The sequence below is a fragment of the Pelophylax lessonae genome (genome assembly GCF_965119305.1).
Source record: "Pelophylax lessonae genome assembly, chromosome: 5".
NCBI classification, from domain to species: Eukaryota; Metazoa; Chordata; class Amphibia; order Anura; family Ranidae; genus Pelophylax; species Pelophylax lessonae.
This window is the reverse complement of record NC_138772.1, coordinates 320569839-320595115: the sequence shown is the minus strand read 5'-3', so window position 1 is coordinate 320595115 and position 25277 is coordinate 320569839. Positions and strand designations below refer to the sequence as shown.

The 25277-nt window shown below is 44.0% G+C and overlaps 1 protein-coding gene across 2 annotated transcripts in view; it reads right to left on the bottom strand.

The window, feature by feature from the left end:
* EXOC2 (exocyst complex component 2) overlaps positions 1-25277 on the bottom strand; it is a 366356-nt gene that overhangs the window by 86893 nt on the left and 254186 nt on the right. For both annotated transcript variants that reach the window (XM_082258649.1, XM_082258650.1), the window contains 2 exons: positions 22032-22098; positions 2574-2690 (listed from right to left, as the gene is read on the bottom strand). In XM_082258649.1, coding sequence (XP_082114775.1) covers positions 2574-2690; positions 22032-22098 — 184 coding nt within the window. The remainder of the gene's footprint in view (positions 1-2573; positions 2691-22031; positions 22099-25277) is intronic.

Genomic DNA, 25277 nt, shown 5'->3' with positions numbered 1-25277 from the left:
CCATACACTGACAGCTACACTGACCCCCTTCACTGACACCTACACTGACCCCCCTTCACTGGCTCCCCTACACTGACCACCCCTACATTCCCACATACACTGAGACCTACACTGACCCCCCCTTCACTGACACCTACTCTGCCCCCCTATACTGACCTCCATACACTGATAGCTACACTGACCCCTACACTGACCCCCCCCATACACTGACCCCCCTACACTGACCCCCCTACACTGACCCCCCCATACACTGACCCCCATACACTGACCCCCCCCTACTCTGACAACTACACTGACCCCTACATTGACCCCCATACACTGACACCCCCTACAGTGACCCCTCCTCTAACCCCCCCATAAACTGACACCTACACTGACCCCCCCCCATACACTGACCCCCCATACACTGACCCCCCTTACACTGACACCTACACTGAACCCCCCATACACTGACACCCTACACTGACAACTACACTGACCTATCTCCCCCCTCTCATGTCCACTTCCCGGGGCCCCCGGTGCAGGCAGCACATCACTCACCTCTTTCTGTGTTCAGACACTGTAAACTTGAGGATGGGATCCGGAGTGGAGGAGAGACACAGCGTGTCAGCAGCAGCAGCGGCCAGCATGGAGGCAGCCGGCCTGGACAGCAGAGAGAGACTTCAAGAGCGGTGCTGCACATGCACCGAGCCGCCAGCTGCCATCTTCACCGATGACCAGCCACGCTCCCTGGCCGCACGCTACACCTTCAGCGTCCGCCGCTCGTCCTGCTCAAAGAAGCAGGAAAGGAGCCAAGTGCAGGAAAGAGCGGGCGGGCGCCGGGCGAGCGAGCGAGCGGGCTGGCCGGGGCATTTTCACAATAAAGGGATGGGGGACACTATGATCTTGCAGATGGCGGGCGTGGGATGCGCCCCCCCTAAATGTTGCGCCCGGTGCCAGTGGCCCCCTCTGCACCCCCCACGCTACGCCACTGGCTAAACTATAAAACATTTTTACAGGTTACCTTTTTTAGAGTTACAGAGGTGGTCTAGCTCTATCATTTTTTTCTCTCGCTCTAACATTCGCGGTGATAACTCACATGTGTGGTGCGAACACTGTTTACATATGTGTGCACGACTTATCTATGCGAGGGATGGGGGCACTTCACATTTTTTTAACTGTTTATCATATAATGTAAACATCCCTTGTAACAGAAATAAGGATGACAGGTCCTCTTTATGGAGAGATCTGGGGTCAAAAAGATCAAAAAAGCAAAAAAGAAAAAAAAATGTCATTGTTTGCTTTAAATAAAAAAAATTGTTTACTTCTGCCCTGGACCGGAAGTAACATCATGACGTCAGTCTAGTCCTTCAAGGCCATAGAGGCATTCAGAGACAATCTACTCTCTCATTGCCTCTGTGATCAGTCAGCAGCACCGTCAGGCTGTTTTCTCAGGCATGCCGGTGAAAACGGCAAGCCAGAGAAACACCAGTGAGCGGCGGGAGCAGGCTGAACAAAAAAGATACAGGAGTTATGCTGATAGCTTCAGCCATAACCTTGGTAAATCACTTGCAAACCACAACGTCTATGTACGTATTGCGGTCTGCAAGTGGCTACTGTCACTGTAGCCAAACAACTACCTTTGATTCACCAGTCGAGAACTTAGAGCATGTTGCATTTTACACCCTTAATACAGGTGTAACGTGTAACATGCTCCAAAAGATGAACTTATCCTTTAAATAATGAAAAAAAAAATGTGTCCCTGCCTTGACCTGTGACTGAACATTGAAGGAGAAGGAGAAGCAGCAAATGGATGAGCTTATCACTCTGCTCTCCTCTACTGTCAGCATGTTTCTTGTTAGTGCATGACCACTGCAGCAAAGCTTTTGTCTCCCCTTATCAAATTGAACTCTGCTGTACAGGGATTGCAAGGAACTGATACCAAGTAAAATTCAGGTGCTTACACTAGTTGCTTTGAAAGGAAACTTAAAGTGTACAATCAAAGGTTTTTTTCACTTTTCAATACATCCAAAATGAAAAAAAAAGTTTAGATTTAGATCTACTTTAATGTTTTGAATAATGAACAAATATCTGCATAAATTGGTGGTTTGTTTTACCTGCCTGGAGTTCAGCTTTAACCGCCACCAACATATTCCATCAATCTGCAGCATCGCCCCCTCTTGGGAATAGATTTTCTTACTGCATCTTTTACTTAACAAAACTATGACATTTGATTTGTTATCTTTTGTTTGTGTATGTCTCTAATAGTAAACGCATATCATTTGTTTACATCCAATGAGATATCACATGCCCAGAGCAGCAGCAGAAATGCAGGAAATGGATGTTCACTCAGATTTATATTACTATAATAAATATAAAAGCACTGACGCACCCAAACCAAAAGTAGTATAATGATGACAGTGGAGTAGGAAACTACAGGTTAAGATAAAAAAAGAAGGAACAGGGACTACCACGAACAAACAGCAGTTGATTACTCCTATTAGGTAGTGCAAAACTGTAATAGTTACAAGTTAAAACAGTTTTTATCAGCATCTAGCTGAAAAACAAACAGAGGAAATGAATAAAATGTATACCTGGGTTATCTTCTCTATTCCTTGGAAGCAATGCTTCTCAAAATGTTCAGCAATGTTCAGCAGTGTATGTCTTTCTAGGTAGCGGCAATTGCTCAGAACAATTAAAAGTCGTTTCTCCTAAAAAAGAAACAGATATTATGCAGTGACAATGTTTTTATGCACTGAATACAAACCCTGATGATTCAATAAAATGTATAAAGGCCATATGGTTATAAACAGAGATGGGCTTGGAGTTCTTCAAACTCATCTCTTACTCGAACTCCGAATTGCCACTATTTTTGGACTCCAAATGAGCAGAATGCCAGGTTGCAGCTCGCTGTAGTACAAAAAGCGGGAGTTCGAAGTTCAGGTAGGCAAGAGTTTGGAGGAAGCCTGATCACAACTATGTTTAAATGAAACTTAAAATGAACTCTTTTTATTCATAGGAGACTTATAAAAGATACTACATCCCATAGTAAACATTAAAACCACAGACATAGATATAACAAATACTTAGCTGGACAGTAGAGTAACATACAAATATGGGAAATAATTACTAAACCTTTAAAACAGAAATTTTTTTTTTTTGCATATGTGTATTTAACCGCTTTACCACTGGTCACTGTGCTGCTACTGCAGCACAGTGGCTCGTTATCGTCTGGCGACGTAGGTCTACGTCACCAGACATTCCCCTCTCTCGGCGGCGCGCGCGTAAGCACCAGGCATACATTAACCCCTCCCTCTCCAATAAAATTAACCCCTTCCCTGCCAGTGACATTTTTACAGTAACAGTGCATATATATAGCACTGATTACTGCAGTAATGTCACTGGTACCCCCAAAAGTGTCAAAAATGTCAGTCAAGGGTCCGATCTGTCCGCCGCAATGTCGCAGTCCCGCAAAAGAAAATCGCATATCGCCGCCATTACGCGTTAAAAAAACCCCACCAAAAATGACATAAATCTTTCCCTTAGTTAGTAAACGCAATAACTTTTGCGCAAACCAATCAAAATACGCTTATTGTGATTTTTTTTACCAAACACGGGTAGCAGAAAACAAATTGACCAAAAATGTAAAAAAAAAATTGGTTTTTACATCTTTTTTGGGGGGAATTTCATATAAAAAAATGTTAAAAATATTGTTATTTTTTCAAAATAAACGCTCTTTTTTTTGTTTATAGCGCAAAAAGTAAAAATCGCACAGGTGATCAAATACCACCAAAAGAAAGCTCTGTTTGTGGGAATAAAAGGACGTTTGGGTACGTCATCGCATGACCGCGCAATTGTCAGTTAAAGTTGCACAGCGCCGAATCGCAAAAAGTGGCCCAGACGTAAGACAGCAAAATGCTCTAGTGGTAAAGTGGTTAAAATTGCAATTAACCACTTCAGCTCCGGAAGGTTTACCTCCCTAATGACCAGGACATGTTTTGCCATAGGGCACTGCGTTGCTTTAACTGACAATTACGCAGTCGTGCAATGCTTTACCCAAATAAATTCCCCCCCCCCCCCACACAAATAGAGCTTTCTTTTGATGGTATTTGATCACCTCTCTGGTTTGAAAATATGAATTTTGGGAAGGAAAAACTCAATATTTTTTACTTTCTGCTATAAAACACCCCCAAATTTATTATTTTTTTAAATCAAATTTTTCATTTTTTTCGTCATTTTAGGCCAATATGTATTCTGCTACATATTTTTGGTAAAAAAAATCCTAATAAATGTATACTGATTGATCTGCACAAAAGTTATAGAGTCTACAAACTATGGGATACATTTATGGACCCTTTTTTTTTTTTTTTACTAGTAATGGCGGCGAACCGTGATTTTTAGCAGGACTGCAACATTGCGGCGGACAAATCTGACACTAAGCGACACTTTTTGGGGACCAGTGACACCAATACAGTGATAAGCGCTATAGAAAATGCACTGTTACTGTATGACACAGGCAGGAAAGGGGTTAACACCAGAACCGATCAAGGGGTTAAGTGTGTTCCTAGGGAGTGCTTTCTAACTGTGGGGGTAGTGGTTGCACAAGAGGAAATGAGAGATCTGTGTTTCAGCTTAGCTGAAACACAAGATCTCTCTCTTCCTCTGTGACAGAATGGCAGGCTGTCTTGTCTACATAGGCAGACCGCCGCTCTGTCATTCCACCGAACGATTAGTGGGTCCCGGCAGCCATCCTGGCCGCTGTACCCGCTGATTGGCTCCCACTGTGTCCAATCACAGCAGGAGCGGTGTGTACACGTCTTCGACATCTCGTGCTTAAAATCACGTACACGTACGTGATTTTGCGCAGCCGGGCCGCCCTGCTGCAGTATATATGCGGCAAGTAGTCCGGAAGTGGTTAAACAAAGTTAGTTGGTCATTACAATAACACTATTTATAATAAAACACAACAGAACAGTTTTTTCAGTAATAGTTTTCAAGCACTATTTTCTAAGTAGTGTCCCTTTTGCTCAATTAAGATTGTGTATAAGGGGAGTGTGGCCTGACTGTCATGGAGTGAGGAAGCATTGGCACAGAGCTCCTGTTAACCCCCCCAGCATTCCACACAGCGGCGACAATATACAGCCTCCTATTCAGCTGAGAACATGCCTCCTAAACGCCGCCCATCTTTACGGCCACCTGGTGGTAGTAGAGCACAGATGAGCGGGCTGCAGTCTTTCTTCAAGCCACACACAGCTGGCTCCGGGGGTGCAGCCAAGATCGCGTCCGGGCACAAGGCTCCTCAGTGCCAGTCAACAGCACACAGTAGCAGCTCTATGGATCCTTCAGCCTCACCCCATGTACCATGCCTCACTCCATCTGCACACTCAGGGGGTAGATTCTTCTCCCCATCAGAGCCTGACATATTAGAGCCTTGCCTACTAAAACAGACATTCAGCAGTTTTTAACAGCTGTTGAGCTCTCATGATGTATGCAGGCTATTGAGGGAATTAAAGAAGAAACAACAGCTTTGGAGCACAGAGTGGAAGCTGTGGAGGCTAGTCAGGATGAGATTTTGCATACCATTGCGGCCTTACAGAAGACTGCCTCACAACAATAGGATTTCCATAACTCTCTCCTTGAGGACTATGAGAACCGAAACAGGATGCAGAAAATCCGTATTCGTGGTCTACCAGAAGCAACCCGTGCACCTGATTTACTACACACATTGTAGGGCCTGTTTCACCAACTCCTGGGCAATGCTGCTCGAGCTGATATTGAGATCGATAGGGTACTCAGAGCCCTTCAACCTATCCCACAAGATGCAGAAAAGCCAAGGGATGTTATTTGTAAACTGCATAGGTACTCTGTGAAAGAGGCAGTTATGAAGGCGGCTAGCATTCAAACATCCATTGACTTTGATGGTGCCAAATTAGCCTTATTCCCGGACCTCTTTCAAAGAACCCTTATGCAATGGCGAGCTGTACATCCTGTACTTGATGCACCACATGCAGTGAATGTACCCTATCACTGGGGATTTCCTTTCCGTTTGTCAGCTACAAGGAATGGGAAGACCGCAACCCTCCGCACCAAAGATGACCTGCTATCCTTTACTCGACATCCTGGATCTCCATTCCAACAGACTTTCCGGATTGGAGATTGCGCAGCAACATGCCTCTCCCTCATAGCCCAGAGCGCTGGCGACAAGCCTCTTCTAAAGCTCGGTGAAGGAACCGCATGGGTCGTCGGACCCAAGATGCCACCCCGCCACCAACAACATTACTGATTCTTGTGAGGCCCTTTTCGGTAATGTGAGTTCCCCAATTCCTCAGCTGGCTCACAAAACTTTCTATTCCATGATGGTGAAGGCCTTGTCCTATTAAATCTGAGTTTACCAGGCCTCTTATTTATGTTCTTTATCCGGCAATGATCTGACTGGTTGTTTATATTAATCCTGGATGCTGCTACTATTATTATTGTTCTTTTACCTGATTGAGCACATTTACTATTGCCTGGGAGTGGCTGCATCTCTCATCCATACACTCACTTTCCCCACATCATACAGTCACTTTCCCCACGTTAGGATAGTCCCCTTTAGGGAGACTTCTTCACTGCGATTTTGCAGCAGAGGGGCCAATCTTAAGGGGAGGCACTATTCCTGCCCCTGCGATTACACTCTCACTAGTTGGTCCTTACTTTAAATGGACCCTGTAAGGTAATGTTTAATTTTTTCTCAATTTTTCTTACCGGGTATCCCCCCCGGTTGATTTCCTTTTTTACTTGGGTATACAAGGAATTTTAGCAACAATGTATTTGGTTACTTGTTTCAGGGGCCTACTGCGCACTCACTAAAGGGGACCTCTGTTACTCATCTATTGGGTTGTGTTTTTACTAAATCTTACCCATGGCTGGTACACTGAAAATTATTTTACATAATGTTAGGGGACTGTGCTCCCCCCAAAAAAGGGGTCGACTTTGGCAGGAAATGCACCGCCTGTCCCCTGAAATTTTATTTTTACAGGAAACACATTTTACTGTCAAGTCAACTCCTCGTATGCCCCTTGCCATTTTTCATCAATGGTTTCATTGTGCATCTGCCCTTAGGGTCAGAGGGGTATCTATAGCAATTAGGAAGTCCTGTCCCTTTTTCATGTCTTCTATGCTAACTGACCCGGAAGGCTGTTTTCTTTTTCTTAAAGGCTTGATCCATTGTCAGAAGTATACTTTAGCTGTCATTTATGCACCAAACTCCCATACCGCTAACTTTCTTTCCGACATCCTGAAAAAGTTGCATTTTAAGGAGGGTATGGTGATTCTGGGGGGGTGACTTCAATTAAATTTTTGACCCCAGCCTGGACACCTCCTCGGGTAAAACCCCTATATCACATAGAGCTCTCCGCCACTTCAAGTGACTCCTCTGCACTCATCACCTGGTAGACATTTGGCAAGTGGTGCATGGCAGAGATGATGATTAAAGTGATTACTCCAAAACGTTTAATACTTACTCCCATCTAGACCTTTTTTTTATTGATCAGTTCTACCTGAGCAAAGTCCTCTCTACTTCCATTGAGTCCATTACCATTTCCGATCATGTACCTGTCCTGGTGACTCTTTGCCCCCACCCCCATGTAGATTAGTCCGAGAGGACCTGGAGACACAATGAAAACCTTCTTGATGATTCATATCCACACAGGCGGTATGGGAGGGCCACAAGGCTGTAATTAGGGAGCAATTGATTGCGCATTGCACCAGAATTAAGAAAGAGAAGCAACAGCAAATCATGGAACTGCTGGACAAAATTAATTCGGATGCTGAGCAACTAAACAATTTACGTACTTCCCTAGCTCAGTGTTTAGATCGGAAAGCCAGGGACTAACTATATTTTATGTGCATTGTTTCTACGAGCACAGGAACAAATGCGGTTGTCTTCTGGTAAAACAATTGCAGAAACGACAGGCTCATTGCCATGTGCATGGTTTGATGGTTCAAAATGAACGGATGATGGATACCCGCTCTATTGACAAAGAATTGCAGCAGTTCTATTCTTCCAGTTCTATTCTTCCCTACAAAAAAAAATTGTGGCACACTGCTACAGGGTCACAATGTGAAGACGTCTTTATTGGTCAATGCCAGACAAAGAATCACAGGAAGGTTGATGCGTCTCACACACGAGTAACTCGTGCTTGATTAGGCACCATTTTTTCTTTTGTCGGCTAGATCTCTGGTGGCGAGCCTGGGTATGCACCTGTGGGGGTTAATCCACTACCTATCGCCTGAGGGGTATATTGACTGTGTTTGGATTAATCTACCTCCCTCCCACTCCCCTGATGCTGATTGGTCTTTTAGGGGTAGAGTTGGGCCTATTTGCAGGGGTCAGCCCTTCCGAGTCTCTCTGTGGAGGAACTCCACATCAGAGTGGCTAATCTTCCATTGGGCAAGAGCCCAGGGCCTGATGGTTTCACAAACCAATATTATAAAAAATTCTTTCCTACTCTAGCTGACCCCCTTAATAAGCATTTTAATTCCATCACCTCCAAAAACCCGTTACCTCACGAGGCTCTTTTAGCAGAGTTGCGCCAATTATAGACCCATTTCCCTGTTAAACGCTGATACCAAGCTGTTAGCAAAAATGTTGGCAGTGCGACTACAGGATCACTAGGTGGTCTTGGTGCATCAGGACCAAACTGATTTCAAACTGGTTTCATAGTTGGACACGAGGCCAGGGATAATAATATTCCGGCCTTACATATTTTGCACTGAGCTCAACAGGGTCCTGCTCGAGTACCCTGCTTGGACTTGTCATTGGATGCCAAAAAGGCCTTTGACCGGGTTAATTGGGTCTATATGGTAGAACTACTCCGTGGACTCGGCCTTGGTGAACAGGTGCTGGGTGGATTTTAGCGTTTTACCGGAGTCACCAAGCTCGTGTACAGGTGAATGGAACCCTTTCTGATCGCTTTGGCATTCATAATGGGACTAGGCAGGGCTGCCCATTGTCTCCCTTACCATTCGCCCTAGTGCTAGAGCCCTTGCTGAGGCAGGTCAGAATTCATACAGATATCTCAGGGATCAGCATCGGCTCCACAGAACAAAGTTTCAGCCAATGCTGATGACCCCTTTTTTTACCTCTCCAATGCACATCTTTCCCTTCCAGTTCTTATGCAAGAGCTGGACAGATTTGGCTCCTTATCAAACTTTAAGATAATTTGCGGTAAATCCGAGCTTCTTCTGATCCATATTCCTTCCCCTACTGCAGAATCTCTACAATGATCGTTTCACTTTGTGTGGAAAAGAGACTCTATTGTACCTTGGCACCCGTATTTCAGCTGACCCCCAGATTCTTTATGACCGTAACTATGGCTCTCTACTTACTAATACACTGAAAAACCTACAACAGTGGAAGATTCACCCCCTGACTTGGTTTGGAAGTTTAAAGGCTCTTAAGATGACCATTCCTCCAAGAATCATATATATTTTGTATGCTGGTCCTATTTCCCTTCCACAGACTTTCTTTAAACGTTTAAGTAGGGCCTTTCTGACCTTTATCTGGCACGACAAGCACCCTAGGCTATCATATCACATTCTTCGTCGAATTAAACTAGATAAAGGACTTCCTGATGTTGCACTTTACTATAAGGCTATGGCCCTTGTTCGTATATTAAACTGGTACCTCTAAAGAAGTCAATAGCGGTTAGAAACCTGGCAGGGGCCCCATGGATACCATCCACATCTAGAGGTCTCTCAGACTGGACTTCTCCCCTGACTAATGCAACCTTGAATGTTTGGGATTGGTTGAATAGTAGACACCTCCCCGACTCTAGACATTTATTGTTCCAAATGTACAAACTGGTACTAGGCGACTGCTACACAACAGTTCCTTATTACATTAGGGAATGGAAGAAGGAGCTTGGACTGGAATTTACCCCACCCCAGATTCAACGGATCATTAAATTGACTCATACTTCTTCTATTATCTCCCAAATCTAGGAATCTTCCTTTAAAATTCCTTACTTCCTACTCATCGACCGCTGTCATTTATATAAAATGGTGATGTTTCCCAAACTCCTTTACGTACTTCAAACTCTGCGTCTCCTCATTAAACACAAAGATCTTACAGCTTTTCACAAGGTTTTCACCTCCTTCTTGTGGTGCTCCAGAAAACCGTGCATTGCCCTGCGCAAACTCTATTCCCCCAGGTGTAGAGGTGGCATGAATCTCCCTGATATTAGATTGTACAATTTATGTAGCTTGGCGAGGATAGGACTAGACTGGATTCAGGGCAACTCCGCTTTTTCAAACTATTCGCTAAAGGCGCATATCGTTAAACCCTACGCCTTGGCCGATGTCTTGCATTGTTCCCTGAAAGACCTACCATTGCCACTCCGCCAGCATGCTGTCCTCAGGGACACTCGGGCTGCCTGGAAGGAACTTCTAAAAAAGCTTGCTCTTCCCCAATTTATCTCCCCCCACCTTCCCATCAGTGGTCACCCAGCCAGGACTCATCTTCGTCTGGACAATATATACTCCTTCTGGTCAACTCTTGGTCTGACGACCCTAGCTCAATTGTATGACCCCCCTTACTGGATCTCCCCTCACGTTCTCTGCCCTAAAAGCACGATACGGCCTGCCCCAGTCACATTTCCACCATGTACATCAACTTCATGCCTTTGCCAACCAGCTATGCTCCTCAAAGCTCTCTCGTTTCAAGGCCTCTCCTTTGGACTCTCTTCGGACCGACTCCCCTCTCAAGCTCTCCCAACTGTACCGCCCACTGCAGGAGTTTTTCTATTCAGAATCCAAAGACTCCCAGAACTCCTCTTGGGATGCTGCCTTCTCATTTACAGCCACTAGACCACTTCTCTTGTCAGGATTCAATACCACGTGCACTTTCATATGTAATGCATTCTGGAGGGAACAGCAACTTAGGATTTTTCACCACGCCTACGCTCCCTTTTCTTCCTCGCCTCTTCACTCTCCCTTTCAAGGATGTTCCTGGTGCCTGACCCACCTTGGTTCATAGACTATGGGCCTGCCCCCACATTTCGGACTTCTGGGACGACGTTGAACAGCTCTCTCTCAGAGTCACCGACCTGCAACCCGCTAAAGACCCCTTCCCTCTTCTATTTGGATATATGGACGGGCTGCCTAAATCTGCTCCGGGATACTACACCAAACAACGGTCTATGATCGTAAGGAAACATAAATCTTGGCTAACCACATGCTACATGATAGCCAGGAGGGCCATCCTCCGACATTGGATCTCCCCTACTATCCCATCTGTGTTGGAAGTCAAGGCGGACCTCAATAGTTTGTTCCACAGGGAAGATCTTGACATGATTCTCCTCAAAGCTGACCAACAGAAGTTCTGGAAAAAAAGGACTGCCTATGCTGATCTCCAAAACTTCACTCATCTCCCGCAGCCTGGGTGATCCTACAACGTACCTCTCCCCCAGGGAGACCCCGACCCTTCCCCATCCACACATTCCTAAATTGGTTTATGATAGATTGTCATATGTGATAGTCAAATTTATGTGTTTTTGTTCTTGGCTGCTTGCTGGGTTATCTCCTTTAGTGCTATTGTCCACTCGGTACCTCCCCCTCTCTCCTACCACCCCCTCCCCCTCCTTCCTCCCTCCCCCCCTTTTTCCTTCTCTATCCCCGCCTTTCCTCTGTGAGGGGTTTCAATCATAGTCATTCGCCATGGTTTAGGGTGCGCATGTTGTGCCCTCATGACTCCCTTCAACCCCTCTCCCCCCCCCCCACTTCGACCTGGTTTATTACATTTGGTTATGGTTGTATTTACACTTACACCAGTTCTCTGTTATCTCATGTTTGTTATCTTTGAAAATCAAATAAAATTTCTTTAAAAAAAAAAAAAAAAATTCCTTACTAGGTGGTACAAGACGCCCTCCCCTGTAACTAAGAGGTTTCCTACTGCTAGTGACCGTTGTTGGAGGGGATGTGATTAACAAGGCAAGTTCCTCCACATTTGGTGGCTCTGCCCTAAGATTAGAGTATTCTGGGAAGCCGTTACACCTTTGATTAAACAATTGTCCCTTAGACAAATTCTCTGTTCCATCTCCTTTTTCATGGGATTCAATCTTTCTTAAAGGCTTAAAAAAGAAGTGTAATACCTCATCTAATAAATGCTGCAAAGATTCTAATTCCGAGATTCTGGAAACAATCTATTTGCCCTACACTGTCTGATTGGAAAAGGGAAGTGGGTGTCATTATGGAGGCTTGCATAAAAGAGCGAAGCGTAGCTAAAGGATGTTGGAAAAACACAGCAAAAGCTGACACTTGGACTTTGATAGTGTCCAAAGCCAACCGCTGTTCAACCCCTTTTTGAAGAAAAGTCAAAATCCTAGCCACAGGAAAAAAGCGAGGATGCACCTTCAGCGATTCACACCATGAGATGTACGATTTCCACGTATGATGATAGATCTTCCTGGAAGTAGTTTTTTGGCTTTCAACAGTGTAGGAATCACTGAATCAGAAAGACCTCTATCCTTCAATACCTGTCTCTCAACAGCCACGCCGTTAAAGCCAGCGACTGTAAAGCAGGATGGAAGATCGGTCCTTGAGACTGCAGATCTTCCCTGAGAGGAAGTCTCCAAGGAGCATCGACGACCAAGCTTACCAGATCTGCATACCAAGACCTCTATTCTGCGCAAAAGCCTCAGCAGGAGTTTCAGCAGAGGGAATGCATAGATCAGCCAATACTGACCCCAAGGAGCCACCAGTGACCTGGCCAAAAACCTCTGAACCTTCCTGTTGAGTTGAGAAGCAAACAGGTCGACATCGGGTGTCCCCCAAATGCAGGAGGTGAAACACCTCCAGGTGCCGGGACCACTCCCCCTGATCCAACACCTGACGACAAAGGTGTTCCGCCTGCCAGTTTTCCACACTTGGGATGTGTACTGCAGAAAAGGACTGGAACAAGCTTTTCCGCCCATTTCAGGATCTCGGCCACCTCCTGGGCCACCAAGACACTCTTGGTGCCCACTTGATGATTGATGCAAGCCACGGCCGTGGCATTTCCGGTTGAATCCGGACTGGACAACCCTGTAAACGATTTTTGTCCAGTGACAAAGCTTTGTCGCTCGGAGTTCCAGACTATTGATCGGAAGTCTGCACTCTTCCACTGTCCAGGACCCCTGGACTAACAGCTTCACCAGCACTCCTCCCCAGCCGGCCAGGCTGGCGTTTGTGGTTACCACAGTCCAATACAAAGGGAGAAAGAACTTGCCCTGGCGTAGTGCTAACGAATGAAGTCACCATAGAAGAGCAGTCTTTGTGTTGTGACACAACCGAATTAGAGTGTCCAAGGACTTTGGATCTTTGTTCTATTTGACAAGAATTTCCCTTTGTAAGGGTCTCGGTGGAACTGAGCAAACTGAACTCCTCAAAGGTTGACACCATCAGACCCAAGGCCCGCATGCAAGTACGCAGAGAGGACAGATTGCTGGACAACAGCAGACAAATCGCCCCCTGCAACTTTAGCAGCTTGTCCGAGGGAAGAAAAACCAGTCCAGAGTCAGGCCCAGATAATCCAGTTACAAAGATGGTACCAGGGCAGATTTTTTAAAATTGATGTTCCAACCAAACTCTTGCAGAGTTCATACAGTAATTGTCAAGTCTTCCAACAGGGCTGAATGTGAGTCTGCTCTTAAAAGGGAGATCGTCCAGGTACCCCAGTACCGTAATCCCCTGTTGTCGCAGTAAAGCCAATACTGGAGCCAACACTTTGGTGAAGACCCTGGGGGTGGAGGTGAGACCAAAGGGTAACGCCACAAATTGATCATGCTCCTCTCCTACAGCGAAGCAAAGAAAATGCTTGTGTCCAGCGTAAATAGGGATGTGTAGATATGCGTCCTTGATGATATCTATGGAGGTCAAAAAGTCTTCATGGTGTAGAGACGCCACTACCGTGCGAATGGTCTCTATTTGAAAACTTCTGTACCCACACAAAGTGGTTCAGAGCCTTGAGGTCGAGGATTGGACGCACTTTCTCTTCTTTCCTGGGCACAGTGAACAGGTTTGAATAGAATCCCTAAAAGCGTTCCTGAGAAGGAACCGGCACAATCACCCCATGCGACAGTAGATCTTGTACCGCCTCTCATAGATCCCTTAACTCAGTGGTGTCCAAACTACGGCCCTCCAGCTGTTGTGGAACTACACGTCCCATGAGGCATTGTAAATCTCTAACATTTACAGACATAACTAGGCATGATGGGAATTGTAGTTCCTGAACAGCTGGAGGGCCATAGTTTGGACATCCCTGCAACTGGTCTGGAGATATGCGTAGATTGGATGGGAAGAACCTGTGCGACGGACGAGACTGGAATTTGATCTTGTAACCTGATCGGATCAGTTTGTAGACCCATTTGTCCTGATTCAAGGAAGTACATGGTTCCGGAAAGAAGCAAAGACGTCCCCCCACCCCAGAAACAGGTGAGGGCGTCCCTTCATGCAGACAAGGATTTGTCCGCAGATCCAGATAGGCATGTTCTTGGCTTACCCGACCATGTCTTCTTGGAATCTCCAGAAGACCTGAATGACTTAGCTCCTTTCGCCTGCAACCCGGAGGTAAGAAAGGGCCGCCTATGAGCAGTAAATGAAGGCCCACGTCTATTACACAGTGCCTTGCCCTTGGTGGATTGGGGAAGAATAGCAGACACTCTGGCTACCAGTGGAGCCACATCCAGCGACGCATCACATATATACAGAAGGGCTTGGACCATTTCGTCCGTTAGTTCTATTAGGTTAAGTGAGAGCTGCTCCGTTTCCATGTCACCTTTCAGAATTATTTTACAGGTCATGTGTTCACAGATAGCAGCCATCTGGGCCATGACGTATCCATTTAGGGTGTGCCCCTATCCTCAATTGACTAATTTATTTGGAAGGATTGGGAAACAGGGATTTCGGGCACAAGAGTTTTTTTAAAAAAATTATTATTTTATTCAACAAAAATATTTTTAAAATCATGGAAAAATACAGGCAAATAATTGTGTGTTGAGGACACAGTGAGACCAATAGATGGTCTATACTGTACAATATCTCAGTACATAAAACTTATAGCAGTGATTTACATACAATTCAAAGTACAAGATCATTAGTAGTCATATAATTCTTGAAACCGTTTACTCAGTATCAGAAGAGAACCGCCGGCGGACACCCAAACAGTGAGGTTCCGGTCAGCGGGGTCAACTGAGAGTATAGATTAACATTCACCATGTAATATATGACCTTTGCTCAACATGTTTCGCTTTCTTAGGCAAAAAGCTTCGTCTGGAGCATATCATTTCTTTTGTCTGTGTGAAAAATAACAGTGTTTAGATAAATTACATATATATGTTACATCGTTTCCAGTATATTGTAGTTACAATTACATATCATTTTTTCCCCTTTTGTTGCATACAATCACATTACACATCTGAGTGAGTCCTTATACTTTTACTATATCAACACAATATAACATTGAGTCTTAGATTGCATTCAGAAACCAAAGGGGTTTAGGAGAAACAATGGAGGCTGCCAATAGCGAGTATATGTGGGGATCCATGCTGTAATTATAATGTCAGCATGTATATCATGTTTGTACATCTGGTATACGGAAGAAAAATATACATACCTGTACATATAGTAATCAGGCACATATCTCAATTTTCATGAGAAATTCTTTAACGAGGAGGACTGTGCGTTTTGGGAAGCTCAAACATAGGCACTTATATAGTGACATAGTAGTGAGGGTGATCACTCCATGTCTATTATCTGAATGGGTAAGAGCAAGAAAACAATGTTTCTCAGAATAGTTTGCATTTATATTCTATGATATCACTTTAAGAGGGAGCCCGTGAGAGTGCTGAACCCATAAACTCAAGTATTCCAAAGTGATAGAATAAGTGTGCCACATGCATGTTATGAGAGTATATAAGCACCCATAAAGCCCATAGATTATCTGCCTCAAAAGGGCTAAAGAATAGACACATAATTACTCAGGACAGTAAGGATAGGCAATTGTCATACGTTTCTAGCCGGATGTACACCGACATATAGAGTTCACCCATGCACCAATGGGTCACCCATAGAGTAGAATGTATATCATGTGTATTGATTTATTTTTATATACATATATAAATATATGTGTGCAGTCAATTTAGTACCCAGCCCACCTCCCTCCATAGTAGTAGGAGAGTGACCTGGGTTACATATACGCAGACAATTGCCTCATAGAGTCCACATAGAGTTCATACATGACATGCTTGAAACAGGCATAGGAAATAGATATAGAGGTAGATAGATAAGGTACCACCAAACATAGTAGATCCCTATATAGTAAAAGAATCCCAAACATAAACAAACACCTTAAAACGGCTCACCAAACTTGGAAAGGGCGAGAGCTTAATGTAGGGAGCATGTCTCCTCTGCTTGTATATAGGCTGTTAAGCAGAGTAAGGTTGGAATAAAGTCACGGGTATCAAAGAGTATAATGCTAAAACATTGTTGCTAGCCATGTATAGCTTACCCCTTGCCACGCTGTTCCCAGCTTCCGCACAGTCCCCACCGGATGGGGAACCTCCGCCATACTAGGGCCTGTATCTAGCGCCCTTAAATGGCGTGGATCCCGGGCGGTTCGTCAAAAGACGTCACCGCCCGGCCACTCCCACCGGACATCGCTCGAGAGCAAACGCGGGGACACCCCGACGAAGCTCTCGGCTCTGTCACAAGTGTGAGCAGATCACACAGAGGCAGGAATTGCCTCCGTAGTCCGCTCTGGTGCCACAGGAAGTTCCGCCCGGAGGGGGCGGAGCCGTACTGCGGCCTATCCGGCCGCACATATCTCGCTGATGAGGCCGAACCTCCATGCTTACCCACACTGCCCCCACAGGATCGGTCCGCAATTACATGAAGAATCTAATTGCCTGAAATAAAAACACAAAACAAGACAGAACGAAAATTATATAGATTTAAAATACATGTATAAAGACATATTTCACTGTGGTACAAAAATGTTCCTGATGAACCAGGAAATATATATCAGTAATGTATTTATTTTTCAAAAAATATATTGTAACCATGTTTGTTTTTTTACAACATAGACCACTAGTAAGGGCATTCAATAGTAATGGCCCTAATGGAAGAACGGGGGCTGAACTGCCCCCTACTAGAAACACTTCCAACTCCAAAAATTGCATTTTTCGACTGATCATAAATCCTCGAGATCACAATATCGATGAGAGAGGGATTATAACATAAAAGACTATTTATTGTACGTAAGGAGGAGAAGAGAGATACATGTGCCGAAAACTCTCATTAGTGTAGAGAGGTATCAGAATAGGTGGATATGCAGGGGGAGGATGACCATGCCAAAACCAAGCAGACACCCGGACCCCCCCCCCTTGTGGGATATATGGGTCCGGGTGTCTGCTTGGTTTTGGCGTGGTCATCCTCCCCCTGCATATCCACCTATTCTGATACCTCTCTACACTAATGAGAGTTTTCGGCACATGTATCTCTCTTCTCCTCCTTACGTACAATAAATAGTCTTTTATGTTATAATCCCTCTCTCATCGATATTGTGATCTCGAGGATTTATGATCAGTCGAAAAATGCAATTTTTGGAGTTGGAAGTGTTTCTAGTAGGGGGCAGTTCAGCCCCCGTTCTTCCATTAGGGCCATTACTATTGAATGCCCTTACTAGTGGTCTATGTTGTAAAAAAACAAACATGGTTACAATATATTTTTTGAAAAATAAATACATTACTGATATATATTTCCTGGTTCATCAGGAACATTTTTGTACCACAGTGAAATATGTCTTTATACATGTATTTTAAATCTATATAATTTTCGTTCTGTCTTGTTTTGTGTTTTTATTTCAGGCAATTAGATTCTTCATGTAATTGCGGACCGATCCTGTGGGGGCAGTGTGGGTAAGCATGGAGGTTCGGCCTCATCAGCGAGATATGTGCGGCCGGATAGGCCGCAGTACGGCTCCGCCCCCTCCGGGCGGAACTTCCTGTGGCACCAGAGCGGACTACGGAGGCAATTCCTGCCTCTGTGTGATCTGCTCACACTTGTGACAGAGCCGAGAGCTTCGTCGGGGTGTCCCCGCGTTTGCTCTCGAGCGATGTCCGGTGGGAGTGGCCGGGGCGGTGACGTCTTTTGACGAACCGCCCAGGATCCACGCCATTTAAGGGCGCTAGATACAGGCCCTAGTATGGCGGAGGTTCCCAATCCGGTGGGGACTGTGCGGAAGCTGGGAACAGCGTGGCAAGGGGTAAGCTATACATGGCTAGCAACAATGTTTTAGCATTATACTCTTTGATACCCGTGACTTTATTCCAACCTTACTCTGCTTAACAGCCTATATACAAGCAGAGGAGACATGCTCCCTACATTAAGCTCTCGCCCTTTCCAAGTTTGGTGAGCCGTTTTAAGGTGTTTGTTTATGTTTGGGATTCTTTTACTATATAGGGATCTACTATGTTTGGTGGTACCTTATCTATCTACCTCTATATCTATTTCCTATGCCTGTTTCAAGCATGTCATGTATGAACTCTATGTGGACTCTATGAGGCAATTGTCTGCGTATATGTAACCCAGGTCACTCTCCTACTACTATGGAGGGAGGTGGGCTGGGTACTAAATTGACTGCACACATATATTTATATATGTATATAAAAATAAATCAATACACATGATATACATTCTACTCTATGGGTGACCCATTGGTGCATGGGTGAACTCTATATGTCGGTGTACATCCGGCTAGAAACGTATGACAATTGCCTATCCTTACTGTCCTGAGTAATTATGTGTCTATTCTTTAGCCCTTTTGAGGCAGATAATCTATGGGCTTTATGGGTGCTTATATACTCTCATAACATGCATGTGGCACACTTATTCTATCACTTTGGAATACTTGAGTTTATGGGTTCAGCACTCTCACGGGCTCCCTCTTAAAGTGATATCATAGAATATAAATGCAAACTATTCTGAGAAACATTGTTTTCTTGCTCTTACCCATTCAGATAATAGACATGGAGTGATCACCCTCACTACTATGTCACTATATAAGTGCCTATGTTTGAGCTTCCCAAAACGCACAGTCCTCCTCGTTAAAGAATTTCTCATGAAAATTGAGATATGTGCCTGATTACTATATGTACAGGTATGTATATTTTTCTTCCATATACCAGATGTACAAACATTATATACATGCTGACATTATAATTACAGCATGGATCCCCACATATACTCGCTATTGGCAGCCTCCATTGTTTCTCCTAAACCCCTTTGGTTTCTGAATGCAATCTAAGACTCAATGTTATATTGTGTTGATATAGTAAAAGTATAAGGACTCACTCAGATGTGTAATGTGATTGTATGCAACAAAAGGGGAAAAAATGATATGTAATTGTAACTACAATATACTGGAAACGATGTAACATATATATGTAATTTATCTAAACACTGTTATTTTTCACACAGACAAAAGAAATGATATGCTCCAGACGAAGCTTTTTGCCTAAGAAAGCGAAACATGTTGAGCAAAGGTCATATATTACATGGTGAATGTTAATCTATACTCTCAGTTGACCCCGCTGACCGGCACCTCACTGTTTGGGTGTCAGCCGGCGGTTCTCTTCTGATACTGAGTAAACGGTTTCAAGAATTATATGACTACTAATGATCTTGTACTTTGAATTGTATGTAAATCACTGCTATAAGTTTTATGTACTGAGATATTGTACAGTATAGACCATCTATTGGTCTCACTGTGTCCTCAACACACAATTATTTGCCTGTATTTTTCCATGATTTTAAAAATATTTTTGTTGAATAAAATAATAATTTTTTTAAAAAAACTCTTGTGCCCGAAATCCCTGTTTCCCAATCCTTCCAAATAAACATGTCACCTTTCAGCAACTTTGCCCATTCTGTGATGGTGTGTGACACCAGAATGATCAGACCAGTTTTAGTATTGAGCCCGCTAACACGTGCAAATGGTGGGACAGAGACTCAATCTGTCTATCCACTGGGTCTGTAAATATCATGGACTCCTCCACTGGAACCACAGTAGACTTGTTTAGTCTGGAAACCAGATGATCCACCTTTGGTGGTACGGTCCATCTAGCAGATACCGCGTCCGCGAAGGGGTAGCGCCTTTTAAAGCACTTAGGCACCACCAACATTTGTTTGATGCGCCCCCACTGTTCATTGACAATGTTGTCAAAAAGTTCCGGACAGGGAAAAACCTTGCCCGACTTCTGGGATTTGCGGGTGCAAAAAGACACCTGTGTCCCTGACGCTGTAGAATCATCTGCCATTTTTTAAGGTTTCCCGCACTAACACTATAAGTGCATCCACCAGTGCACTTTCCCATGCTGGTTAGGATATATCCTCCTCACTGTCAGAATGCGAAGACGCAGATCCACCAGGATGGTATGCGTCCGCGGCAGCCATATCTACCTCAGAATCTGAGGATACTACAGAGGCAGGGGAAGGCATAAAGCGCTTTCTGCTAGTGGCATTTTTTAAAACGAAATCCTTTATTGAGACTAGATTTTCCAAAACTGCTGTAAAAGCAGACAGGGGCTGCGACCCGGAGGGTCCCGGAACCGCACTGAGGGGGTCTGTAGGTGAAATTTGGTCCTGGGACTCCATACTTAATACAAAAAAAAAGCAGTGTCACTTCAAAAAAAAAAACTGCAAAACACGCGATCTGCACCGCTGCGCCAATGACACCACAAGTCCCAGCCCTAGCACAGCCTGCAGCAGGCTGAGTGAGGAATACCTAAAAGGACCCTAGTAAAATACCACCAAAATGATCTGGAGGCTATAGGAACGTCCTGTGCAGAGAAAAAAAACTTTCTGACACAGGAACAGGAAAAACCTGGGTCATGCACTAGAGTCACCCTAGCTTCGCACTTGCTGTCCAGCGATCGTGGACTCCAAGAAAAAGGCCGCCCCATGCATTCCTATGGGGGAACTACCAAAACATGGCCGCCCATGCATTACAATGAGAAACTTTTACATTGATGCAGAGTGAAAACTACAGCAAAATGGCAGCCCCCACGGCACGCCATGCGGTCTCCAGGACCACCGTGGGGGGTGACTAGACAGTGGCATCGGGGGGGTCCCCAGGAGGAGACCCCACCAGGATAAACTCCCCCACAGAACCGCCAAAGTGGCTGCAATACATCCGCCCCCCTGAGGTAGGATACTGATGTGGGGGGGGGGGGAGTCTAAGGGGGGGCCTGGTATTACCGAGAGGCCAGGGGAATCGTGGGATACCCGAGGGACTGACTTTCCAAGGGAGGGGGCTCATGTTCACCCCGAGACCGCCAGAGAAAAGGAGGGACACTTACTCATCATACCAACTGCATCAGGTGGGCACCACTCCAAACAGACTTTAATATTTTTTTAAAATTTTTTAAAACCAGAGCACACAGAATCTGGTGCAGCTGTGCAAAGTAACCAATGAACTTCTAACTTCAGCTTGTCCAATTAAGCGTTGACAATTAAAACTTAGAAGCAGATTGGTTAATATGCACAACTGCACCAGGTTCACAAGGTCCAGTTTTATTACCACCTTCCCTCATGTTTAATTCCTCACATTTTATAATTTTCACATTGATTGTAGGGTTTAAATTATGTGCAATTATACAGGTATACCTGTCTATTATTAGCGGCAAGCTTTTCATTGTAATGTCAAGAGCACCATGAGGTATTCACTGTGAATCACCTGGAAAATAGCAGACACCTAAGCTTGGCATTTCTTTAATATCTATTAGACCACTCAGTTTTTGTAAAAAATCAAATATACACATTTTTGTAAAAAATAAAATAAAAAATAAACATAAATAAATATAAATACAGCTTTAGACAGCAAAAACAGTACAGGTAAAGTCCAAATCATAAGCTAGTAAGGATATAGATTGTTTAGTACTTCAGTACCAGTTAACTTTCACAGGAATCACTATAGTTGCTGGTAGCAACCAATAACTTTAAAGGTTTGGTTTTGCATTAAAGGAAATAATACTCACAGGTGTTATTGCGGGCTCTTCGTGAACGCTACCAAATAAATCAGGAGATGAAACATCCATTGAAACACTAAAAAAAAAAAAAAAATCAATAGTTTATTAATACAACAGAATAAAACAACAAATATAGGTGGTATACTTTTGCATGTGAATGCTCAAATAATATAATGTATCCAATCCCAAGAACAATAATGTAATATTTTGCGGCTCACCATTCACTTCGATCTGGTGGCTGCATTCGTTTTTATTCCAGGCTTTTTTTCCCTTTAGTTTCACCTGATGATCCTGCCAGTAAGATCTTTCATATCTTAGTGTGTCAACATACACTCTCTGCATTTTATCTATGGAAAAGCAGTGTTGTCACCCTAGGACAAGAAGTGTGTTAAGACTACAGAACACTGCCCCTCCTCATCTCCATAACATTGGGGGAGGTGTTCTGCAGTCTGCAGAGAGAATTATGCAGGCCAATTAGCACTACTTGAGAAAACACTTTATAGTGAATAGGAAGTTATAAGCTCACTTGATTTTTGGCAGGATCAGCAGGTATTTTTTTTCACTTATAAAGCACATAGAAGTAAAAGAATATTTATGGCATATTTAACAGACAAAAAGGTAGCAAATAGGAGAAGTTTGTTGTTAGGTTGACGCAAACGTTAATGGATACAAAGATATGATAGATATTGAATAACTAACAATTTTCCCAGAATCTCATCTATAAGATCTGAACTGGCTGATAAAACATTCTCATGCAGAGAAATGAAAATCTGGAGGCTGCTGAGAGCAAGAATTAGGCTATAGATTTGCAAATGTGAATAACCTTCCGATTTAAAGTTTAAACCTATTACAAAAAATATATCTTACAGCACCTTGGAACTCTAAAGTGTTATAAAAGAGACATGGGGAGAATCAAACCTTATTGTTTCCATAGAGATTAAACTTGCTCACAGTACATTACAGGTTTAGTTTGTATCTTCTACAGTCATGTAAAAAAAAAAGTACGTACTCCCCATAGAAACTGTTGTCTTTTTTAACACATTTGAAAAGACAAACAATAGATCTACAGTTTAAGAGTTCCTACGGATAAAGGTGATATACTTGGACAAATGACATATAAAATTGACCAGGTATATTTGTTCTCCTGATCTAAATTACCGAAAATGCAGATTTATCACATGGAAATATAAGTACACTGCCCAAGAGATTGCCAATCACTTCAAAAATAAGATCGATACAATTCGTGAAGAGATTTTTACACTAAAGATATCTCCCTCACCTTACACACCTTGTCCTCCTGCACAATCAATACTTCCCTTGTTTAACCCAACTACTGTAGAGGAAGTTACTAAAATTTTTTCTAATGCCCACCTAACTTCCTGCCCCCTGGACCCTGTTCCTTCTCAAATACTACGGTCACCCTCTGACTCTATCCTACACTCTTTAACTCATATCTTCAACCTCTCCCTCTCCACTGGCATCTTCCCCAGCTCTCTAAAACATGCGCTAGTAACTCCCATACCAAAGAAAGCCTCGCTAGACCCCTCCAATCTTAATAACTTAAGACCCATCTCCTTACTCCCTTTTGCTTCCAAGCTTCTTGAACGTTTAGTCTACAACCGCCTGAGCAAGCACCTCATTGAGAATAACCTCCTTGATCCCCTTCAGTCTGGATTTCGCCGGCAACACTCCACAGAAACTTCTCTCCTAAAACTTACAAATGACTTACTAACAGCAAAAACCAATGGTCACTACTCGATACTCTTACTCTTGGACCTCTCGGCTGCCTTTGATACTGTTGACCACCCCCTCCTTCTCAAAAAACTCTGTTTGCTCGGTCTCCGTGACTGTGCTCTCCACTGGTTCGAATCTTACCTATCTCACCGCACCTTCAGTGTCACTTACAATTCCACTTACTCCTCTGCAACTCCTCTTACTGTTGGGGTCCCCCAAGGTTCTGTCCTTGGACCACTACTATTCTCAATCTATACCTCCTCCCTGGGTCAGCTAATAGCCTCCCATGGCTTCCACTACCATTTCTATGCTGATGACACCCAAATCTACCTCTCTACCCCTCAGCTCACCCCATCAGTCTCCTCCCGCATCACTGATCTACTAACAGACATATCAGCCTGGATGTCTCACCACTTCCTCAAATTGAATCTATCTAAAACCGAGCTCATAATATTTCCTCCTCTACGTGCCCCTTCCCCAGAATTCTCTGTCAAGATCAATGGAATAACTATTAGTCCTTCCACACATGCCAGGGTGCTAGGGGTAACCCTGGACTCTGCACTGTCCTTTCAGGCTCACATCCAATCCCTGTCCAAATCATGCCGCCTTAACCTCCGCAACATCGCTAGAATACGGCCCTTTTTAACCAATGACACCACCAAGCTCTTAATTCACGCCCTGGTTATCTCTCGCCTCGACTATTGCAACTCCCTCCTCATTGGATTACCCTTACATAGATTATCCCCCCTTCAATCCATAATGAATGCAGCTGCAAGACTTATCCACCTTACCAACCGTTCAGTGTCCTCCAACCCTCTCTGCCAATCCCTTCATTGGCTTCCACTCACCCAACGAATAAAATTCAAAGTGCTAACAACAGTTTACAAAGCCATCCACAACTCTGCCCCCAGCTACATCACTAACCTGATCTCAAAATATCAACCTAGCCGCTCTCTTCGGTCCTCCCAAGACCTCCTGCTCTCTAGCTCCCTTGTCACCTCTTCCCATGCTCGCCTCCAGGATTTCTCCAGAGCTTCTCCCATTCTTTGGAACTCTCTACCCCAATCTGTCCGACTGTCCCCTAATCTATCCATCTTTAGACGATCCCTGAAAACCCTTCTCTTTAAAGAAGCCTACCCGGCTACTAACTAATAACGCTGTTTCTCTTGCTCCATCAGCGCATCCCCCACAGCTATTGCCTTTTGTGTCAATTGACCCTCCCTTTTAGATTGTAAGCTCTAACGAGCAGGGCCCTCTGATTCCTTTTGTTCCAAATTGTAGTGTAACTGTAATGTCTGCCCTCATTTTGTTAAGCGCTGCGCAAACTGTTGGCGCTATATAAATCCTGTATAATAATAATAATAATAATAATACACCCCACATTTGCCACCACTTCAAATCCATATATTTAGATTTAGGTATTCCAGATTACATGCTAATATTTAGATCCACCTTCCTTCTAGGAAGTATGCAGGAGGAACTTGTCTTATTTGAAGCTGATTTCTATGTTTCCTGTTGCTT